Here is a 9,270-nt window from a genome sequence, read left to right on the forward strand (position 1 = left end):
CGATTTACATGCAAAGAAGTACCCCTGAAGCCCCGTTATCATCCTGAGACCCAAAGAAAGTCCCGAAGATCCCAAAGAGCGTTATTCTTGAGCCGAAGCTCTGCCCGCGAGGAGCCCAATTTTTGTGAAGATCTTCCAGATCTACGGAATAAATACTACTTCTACAAGTCGTAGTGTTGTCCAATCATCTTCTGATCAAGTGAGTGTGTGGTCACTTTCTTCTAACACATAAATATTCAGTATTTGCTATAAAATACATGCTATGTGTATAATATAAAGTTGTTTATATGTGTGAGTGTATAGTCCCTTTCATAACATGATTTTAATACAAGTATTGTTTTAATTTCTTAATTATATGTTTTGGGTTAGTATGTGATCACTTTCTTCTAACACATAAATATTAAGTATTTGCTATGAAATACCTGCTATGTGTATAATATAAAGTTGTTTATATGTGTGAGTGTATAGTCCCTTTCATAACACGATTTTAATACAAGTGTTGTTTAAATGTATTAAGTATATGTTTTGGGTGAGTATGTGATCACTTTCTTCTAACACATATATATTAAGTATTTTCTATGAAATATGTGCTATGTGTTTATACATTGTTGTTTATTTGAGATGAGTGTGGAATGGATGTTTTATATAGATGTTAAATGAGTTTATATATATATATATATATATATATATATATATATATATATATATATATATATATATATATATATGTATTTTGTATCTACAAATATGTTGGGTAGGACATGGGTAGATGAGATAGTTGGTGTAGGATAAAAGATGAGTTGGATAATAAGATTAAAAGGTTAGCTTTAGATTCATGAGTAGGGACAATGAATAGAGATAAACCTGTTACTAATCCGTTGACATGTATTGCGAGAGGGATCTCAAGTATGATATTGTCAATAAAAGAGATAGACCTATTATTAATCCATTGGCATGTATTGCGAGAGGGATCTCGAGTATGATACTGTCAATAAGCAAGATAAACCTGTTAGTAATCCATTGGCATGAATTGCGAGAGGGATCTCGAGTATGATACTGTCAATAAGCAAGATAAACCTGTTAGTAATCCATTGGCATCTATTGCGAGAGGGATCTCGAGTATGATACTGTTAATAAGCAAGATAAACATGTTAGTAATCCATTGGCATGTATTGCGAGAAGGATCTCGAGTATGATACTGTCAGTAAATAAGATAAACTTGTTAGTAATCCATTGGCATGTATTCCGAGAGGGATCTTGAGTATGACACTGCCAATAAGCAAGATAAACCTGTTAGTAATCCATTGGCATGTATTGCGAGAAGGATCTCGAGTATGATACTGTCAATAAGCAAGATAAACCTATCAGTAATCCATTGGCATGTACTGCGAGAGGGATCTCGAGTATGATATTGTTAATAAGCAAGATAAACCTGTTAGTAATCCATTGGCATGTATTCTGAGAGGGATCTCGAGTATGACACTGCCAATAAGCAAGATAAACATGTTAGTAATCCATTGGCATGTATTGCGAGAAGGATCTCGAGTATGATATTGTCAATAAGCAAGATAAACCTATCAGTAATCCATTGGCATGTACTGTGAGAGGGATCTCGAGTATGATATTGTTAATAAGCAAGATAAACCTGTTAGTAATCCATTGGCATGTATTGCGAGAGGGATCTCGAGTATGATACTGTCAGTAAACAAGATAAACCTGTTAGTAATCCATTGGCATGTATTGCGAGAGGGATCTCGAGTATGATACTGTCAGTAAACAAGATAAACCTGTTAGTAATCCATTGGCATGTATTGCGAGAGGGATCTCGAGTATGATACTGTCAGTAAACAAGATAAACCTGTTAATAATCCATTGGCATGTATTGCGAGAGGGATCTCGAGTATGATACTGTCAGTAAACAAGATAAACCTGTTAGTAATCCATTGGCATGTATTGCGAGAGGGATCTCGAGTACGATACAGCAAATGAACAAGATAAACCTTGGTAGCTATGGATTTATTACCATATAGACGAACCTTGGCGACTATGGAGTTAGCGCCTATTAAGTGAATCTTGGTGACTATGGAGTTAGCGTCTGATAGCTATGGATTTAGTACCTGATAGATAAACTTTGGGAGAAATGGTGATATTTGCATATTTAGTTATATATTAAGCATAGATTTTTATCATTTATTAGCTAAATTATGGCATTTCATGGACAAAAGATACTTAAAAGTGTTTGAATTATGTTTTCAGTCCAAAAGTGAAGCTCGGAAGCAAAAGGAAGCAGGAGAAGCGGTTTGAAGCTCGAGAATCAAACAAAGAAGAAAAACCACCAAAAACAACCCCTACTCGGCGAGTAGGATTGCCTACTCGGCGAGTCCGAGCGAAGGGATCGAGAAGATAAGGACTTCGTGAAAAGATAAGGACTTCGTGACTTACCATACACGGGATTTAAGTGATGGGCTCGGCGAGTCGGGTCGAATCTATATAAACGGTTTCCCAGATCGACATTCAACATTCTGGAACCCTTGGGGAGAAGTAAGTTGCGAACCAGAGCCAGGAGAGACCTGAAAAACGAAGATACAACCTAGAATTCAATCCCGAGGGGGATTTGAGGCAAATCTACATCATTCTACTTAATCTTTTGTTTTTCATTATGACTAGGCAATTAGAATTCGTTTTTATGTTTTTTATTACCTCAAACATGAGCTAAAACTCTTAAACTTCTGTTTGGGGATACAAAATTGATACTATGGATTGATTATTATTGTAGGATTAATTCAATATTGGTGATTTGTTGATTTTAGCTGGTTAAAGAACCTTATGTGTGGATGATAACTATTTTTCTGTTAATAGGAAGATAATTAAATAGTATGAACATCTTTTAATTGTCAACCTCATATGTTATGTGACCACTTTGTCATATATCTAGGATTAATGAACATGAAACTAGAATTAATAAGAAAAATAAGTAAATTCATGTGTGAGCTTGTATGATGACCATCAACAAGAAGTTAACTAAAGGACCAAATTAGTTAGCAGTTACAAGTCTAAATTAACCCGAATAAATAATCTAGTGAATTAAATTGAATTAGACAACTGATCACTGTTTGAGTTAGTTTGTTCTCTAAGGATTAGTGCAGCGAATGTGAATCTTATCAACTAAATCGGTAGCCAATAGAAGAATTAATCCATTGCACTATTACCATAATATCAACCATAGGATCAATTGAGTTGAACTAAACAGAAGTCCTTCTCATTATTGAATTTAGTTAAATCTTTGCTTTTCTAGTTATTTTTAGTGATAGTAGTAAGTTTCTAGTCTTGTAAAACTAGAGAAAAACCCCTACTTATTAATTAATTTAGATAAAATTAGTTTTTAGTTTTAATTTACCATTCCCTGTATTCGATACTCTACTTATTTAGCTTTACCACAATTGATAGGTCCACTGCCTTTGTTTGTTTATTATATAATTAAAAGTAGGTTTAAAACTAGCTCGTTTCACACACATCAAGTTTTTGGCGTCGTTGTCGGGGAACGTCTCTAAATTGGCACTAAATTCTAGTTTAATCGATCCTTTGTGTGGGATTTATCTTACACAAAGTTAATTCTTAGGTAATTTACTAATTAGTATAAGTTTTAATAAAAAATCGTTTTTAAAAGTAATTAGAATTTTTTTTCTTTTTTTGCCTTCGACTCGTCGCGTGCACTCGTGCCGACTCAGCGAGTTCATCGCTGTTCACATTTTTAGTTTTTAATTTTTCTCTTTGTTCTTTTTACGCGTTTTTTGTTTTGCTTGCAGTTGTTTCATGACCCGAGGATCTGATACACCTCTAGTCCCACCTCTCGAAGACCCGGAATCCGCATTAAGGAGGAGCAAAGGAAAAGTCGTTAGAGAATCCACTTCTTCAAAGAATTCTCCACTAAAGAACCTCAAGTCCGTTTTCAGCAAGAAGAGGAGCAGCAAATCAGGAGCATCCAGTGCCTCTTTGGCAATCGAAGACCCAATTAAAGAAGACACCGAGTACGAGACCGAGAAAGAAGAAGAACCCACATACGAGCACGAATCCGATTTTGAAGACGATTTAGCTATCACTATGGCTAATATCGATGAAGTCCCCATGGGGGAATGGAAAAAGAGGATGCGCGATGACACTGGCTCGGGACTTGTGCAGCCTGCAATTCCCGCTACCGCTACTTTCGAGCTAAAGGGTCATATCCTTGCCCAACTCAAGGAGATTCCTTTCTATGGAAAAGACCACGAAGATGCCTACAAGCATTTGAATGAAGTAAATGATGTGGCTGACTACTTCGGGATGCATCCTTGAAAATTGTGGGCCAATAAAACCCAATATCAAAGACCTTCTTTCAAGTGTAGTGTGCTCCATGATATCCACCAGTGGGGCCGCTATGACAATGCTCCAAGATTTGTCGGCTTTCATTCCCGAACACACATCTTCGTATGATTCCATCTGCACAACTTCGGAAAATATAAGGCTCATCCCAAAAGTAATATTTTATTTTTGAAAAGAATTTCTTCTTTTGTTGGCGGGTAAGATCTTTTGGGATGTATTTGCTAGCTAAATAATTAGCTATGTCCGCAAACCATGGCTCTTCCCCGGTGGTCACCATAATGTATTCATCCGGGAAGTCATCTCCAAGTCTATCTTCTTGCAATTGCGGGTTTTCAAGCCTCGATAAGTGATCGGCTGCTACATTCTCCATTCCTTTGTTTTCGCGTATCTCAATGTCGAATTCTTGAAGAAATAGAACCCATCGGATCAGTCTCGGCTTGGCATCCTGCTTGGCAAACAAATACTTGATAGCAGAATGGTCAGTGAAAACAGTTCTTTTAGATAAAACTAAATAAGGGCGGAATTTGTCAAAGGCATACACCGCAGCTAATAATTCTTTTTTAGTGGTGGTGTAATTCTCTTGGGCCGAATTTAGAGTTTTTCTTGCATAATAAATGGGTCGAAAGTGTTTATCAACCCTTTGACCAAGGACAGCTCCTAAGGCGAAATCACTAGCATCACACATGATTTCAAATGGTAACTCCCAATTTGGGGCAATAATGATTGGGGCATTAGTCAATTTTTCTTTCAAGAGTTCAAAAGCCTCTAAACATTCTTTAGTAAACTGGAATGGTGCATCTTTTAAAAGCAATTGTGTTAGCTTTCGTTTCAGAATAAGCTCATTCTTCTCGTTGTTTATGACCGTCATTCCTCCTTTCTTGGGCACCACTTGGACCGGACTAACCCACAGACTATCGGAAATAGAGTAAATGATCCCCGCATCTAAAAGCTTGACTACTTCCTTCTTGACAACTTATTGCATGTTTGGGTTTAATCTTCTCTGGTGTTGTACAACCAGCTTGGCGCCTTCTTCCAGGTTAATCTTGTGTGAACAATAGGAGGGACTTATTCCCTTGATGTCGGTAATGCTCCATGCTATGGCCCGTTTTCGCTTCCTTAATACTTGAACTAGTGCTTCTTTTTCAGATTCGGATAGGTCAGAGGCTATTATAACTGGCTTTTAATGGCCATCTTCAAGGAAAGCATACTCCAAGTGATCTGGTAACGTTTTTAGCTCGGTTTTTGGGTTCTGCATATTGGACTCGCCGAGTACAGGAAGGTTACTCGGCGAGTGTGATGTTGAATTGACGACTTCTATCCTTTCTGCCCCTAAACTCGGTGAGTATATCGGCCCTACTCACCGAGTAGCTGCATCAGACTGCTTTATTAGTTCTTCATATTCCTATTCTTCCAGCAGCCTCTCGATCTCCATTAGGTCTTTTTAAGCATCGAATTCTTCATCAATGACAGTGGACTTGTTGGAATCTTCATTATCTCACTCTTCCATCAACTCATCATACATATCTATTGAGAACGCCATGTCATCACTATTCCTTGCATGCTTCATAGCTTGATCAACCCCGAAGGTGACTGAGTCTTCTCCTACCCGTAATGTAAGCTTCAAGTATCTCATGTCCACTATAGCACTTGCCATATTGAGGAACGGTCTTCCAAGGATGATCGAGACTTGAGGATCCGCCTCCATGTCTAGAATTATGAAATCTACAGGAAATACAAACTTGTCCACCTTAATCAACAAGTCTTCACATATTCCTCTTGGAAATGTGACAGTATTGTTTGCCAAGTGGATTGCCATGTGAATTGGCCTTGGTTCCAGGAGATCCAATTTCTTAAAGAATAAGTAAGGCATGAGGTTCACACTTGCTCCAGAATTAGCAAATGCATGGATGGTGGCTAAGTTGCTAAATTGGCAAGGCAAAGCCAAGCTTCCCGGGTCACCTTTCTTCTTTGGTAATTTGTTTAACATGGCAGCTGAGCAGTTTTCATTCAGAATCACTTCTTTCACCTCCTCTATCTTCCTTCTATTTGTCAGAAGCTCTTTGAGGAACTTTGCATATTTTGGCATTTGAGTGACTGCCTTGATGAAAGGTATGTTGATTTGAAAAGCTTTGATGTGATTCAAGAACTTTTGGTACTCCTCTTCTTGCTTTTCCCTCTTAACTCTGGCTGGGTAAGGCATTGGAGGCTGAAAGGGCTTTTCAGAAACATTTTCCTACGAATTTTTCAATGGACTCGTCGAGTCCATATTCTGGACTCGGCGAGTAGCAGCTGTGTCATGCAGAATTTTGTTTTGGTCCCATTTTTCTACGTCCTCCTGGTGGAAATCTATGGGTGCTTCCTTCTGAATGGGTGCTAAAGGAGTGATTATCTTCCCACTTCTTGTTGTGACAATGTTTATGTGTGCGCCTCGTGGGTTGTTTTCGGTTTTACTAGGGAGTTCCTCGGGTGATCTTTGGTTGATTTGTTGAGCAAGTTTCCCAAGTTGCGTTTCAATGTTGTGGATAGATGCATGCTGATTTCTAAGTATGGTTTTTGTTTCTTGAATTGCAGCATCATGATCATTGTGTCTCTTTTCTGAAGCAGCTACAAATTTGGTGAGCATCTCTTCCAAACTTGGTTTCCTTTCTTGTGCCGACTCCTCCTTTTGGTAAAAACCCCTTCCCTTTTGCTTCTACTTCTCCTCCTTAGCCTTTTTGTACTCGTCATAAGGGAGCCACTCCTTCTTCGGTTTGTGCTAGTCTTCATCATAACGGTCCCCACTTGAGTAACAAACTTGCACCTTTTTGTTTCCATTTTCATCCAAGTCGCAGTCTCTAGTAAGATGAGGCCCATTGCAATTCTCACAACCCACTCGAATAGCATGGATCGTTTGATCCATTTTATCCATCCTCCTATCCATGGTTTTTAGCATAGCCATGACCGCTGACAAGTCTTCAGTAGCTGCATATGCGGCTCCCCTAGTAACATCATTTCTTGGATTATGGTATTCTCTAGAATGCTTAGAGAATTCTTCAATCAATTCCTTGATCATCGGGGGTGGCTTCTTTGTGAGTGGGAATTGCGAGTCAAGTAACTGCCTAGTTGTGGCATTGACTCCATCATAGAAGATGGAGACTTCTTGTTGTCTATTAAGGTCATGGTGCGGGAAATTCCTTAGCAGGATCTTGTACCTCTCCCATGCTTCATATAGTGACTCTCCAGCTTGTTGTTCAAAGTTAGCAATGGCCTTCTTCAACTAGGCTATTTTGGAAGGTGGTAAAAAGTGATCAATAAATTCTTCTTTCATCTTGGCCCATGTGGTGACTGACCCGGGACGGAGTGACTTGAGCCAGTCTTTTGCAGCACCTTTGAATGTAACTGGGAGCATGCGAAGTAGTTGGGTCTTGCGAGGCACATTTGGAACATTAAAGTAATCAGCTATATCATTGACTTCATCCAAGTGCTTGTAAGCATCTTCGTGGTCTTTTCCATATAAAGGAATTTCCTTTAGTTGAGCAAGTATGTGGCCCTTTAGCTCGAAAGTAGCAGTGGCGGGAATTGAGGGTTGCACAAGTCCCGGGCCATTGTCATCGTGGATCCTCTTCTTCCACTCTCCCATGGGAATTTAATCAATGTTATCCATGGTAAAAGCTAACTCGTCGCCGGAATCGGAGTCGTGCCCATATGTAGGTTCTTCTTCCTCCTCGGTGTCGTACTCGGTGTCTTCCTTGATCAAGTCTTCTCTTCCTAAAGATGCGTTGGATGCTCCTAATTTGCCACTCTTTTTCTTCCCAAAAACCGTCTTCAAGTTAGAAAAAGGTGACTTCTTAGGTGTATTTGAGCTCTCCACGTCCTTGCCTCTGTTCTTTCTTAATGCGGTTTCGGGTCTTCGAACGGGGGCACCAGCGGAGTGTTTGATCCTCTGGTCATGAAAGTCCTGAAATAAAACAAGATAAACACATAAAAAGAACAAAAAAATGCAACTTAACAAAACAGAAAAATAAATGTAAAACAACAGGCTACTCGTCGAGTAGGTGCGAATGCACTCGGCGAGTAGCTTGTTAAAAACAAAGCTAACAACAAAAACTTTAACAAATTCTAAAACCTAACTACTGACTATTAGACTTAAATAAATTAACTTTGTGCCAGAAAACTCACACAAAGGATCGAAAAAATTAGGAATTAGATTAATTTTTGAACCATTTTCCGGCAACGGCGCTAAAAACTTGATGTGTGTGAAATACACTAGCTTTAATCCTACTTTTAAGTTTTAAATTTACCACACAAAGGCGGTGAACCTGTCTTGTAGTGGTATAGATGAATAAGTAGAGTGTCGAACTCAGGGAACAGAAATTAAACTAATAATTAATTTTAACTAAGCAAATAATAAAAGTAGAGGTTTTTATCTAGTTTTATGTAACAACCCGTTATTTCAAGTCAGTAAAAATCGAGTCCTGTAACCTCTTTGAGAAAAGGGATTAGAATATCATCGAAAAATGAAGTATTCAAAAACTCTATTTGGAGTACACTATGTGGTAGTTATCGTCTTGAGGTTTCCAAACATATAAATAACACAAAAATCCGAGTTATAACGAAGAAGTTATGATCATTCTAAGTTTTCCGACAAAAATCGACAATACGAAGTTGCGTAAAAACGCAAAGTTTCAATAAAACACTTTCCGACCTTAGGTGTCTAAATGAAAGTCGTAGATATCGTTAAACTACAGACATGCATAAAAAGAATGCTCAAATCGGACATCGAATGAATAAGTTATGAGTTTTTAAAGAAATTCCTTAATCACGTCATTTTAATAAATAAATAATAAAAATAATTCCGGAATTTGCCAACGGAATCTAAATGAAAGTTGTAGATCGTAGTCTCACCTTCGCGGGGATATAAAGAACGTCAAA

At 38.2% G+C, this 9,270-nt stretch overlaps 1 protein-coding gene and 1 non-coding gene across 2 annotated transcripts; one reads left to right on the forward strand and one right to left on the reverse strand.

Annotated features, from left to right (window-relative positions):
- Positions 1 to 5,854: 5,854 nt before the first annotated feature.
- Positions 5,855 to 6,559, reverse strand: LOC145028708 (uncharacterized). The gene has a single exon (XM_078977470.1). The coding sequence runs from the start codon at positions 6,557 to 6,559 to the stop codon at positions 5,855 to 5,857; it is 705 nt and encodes a 234-aa protein (XP_078833596.1).
- Positions 6,560 to 7,511: 952 nt separating this feature from the next.
- LOC145033229 (small nucleolar RNA R71) lies at positions 7,512 to 7,618 on the forward strand. The gene has a single exon (XR_013677462.1). It is a non-coding gene; the product is annotated as a small nucleolar RNA R71 (small nucleolar RNA).
- Positions 7,619 to 9,270: the final 1,652 nt, after the last annotated feature.

Source organism: Lactuca saligna, chromosome 2 (genome assembly GCF_052625555.1).
Source record: "Lactuca saligna cultivar CGN05327 chromosome 2, ASM5262555v1, whole genome shotgun sequence".
NCBI classification, from domain to species: Eukaryota; Viridiplantae; Streptophyta; class Magnoliopsida; order Asterales; family Asteraceae; genus Lactuca; species Lactuca saligna.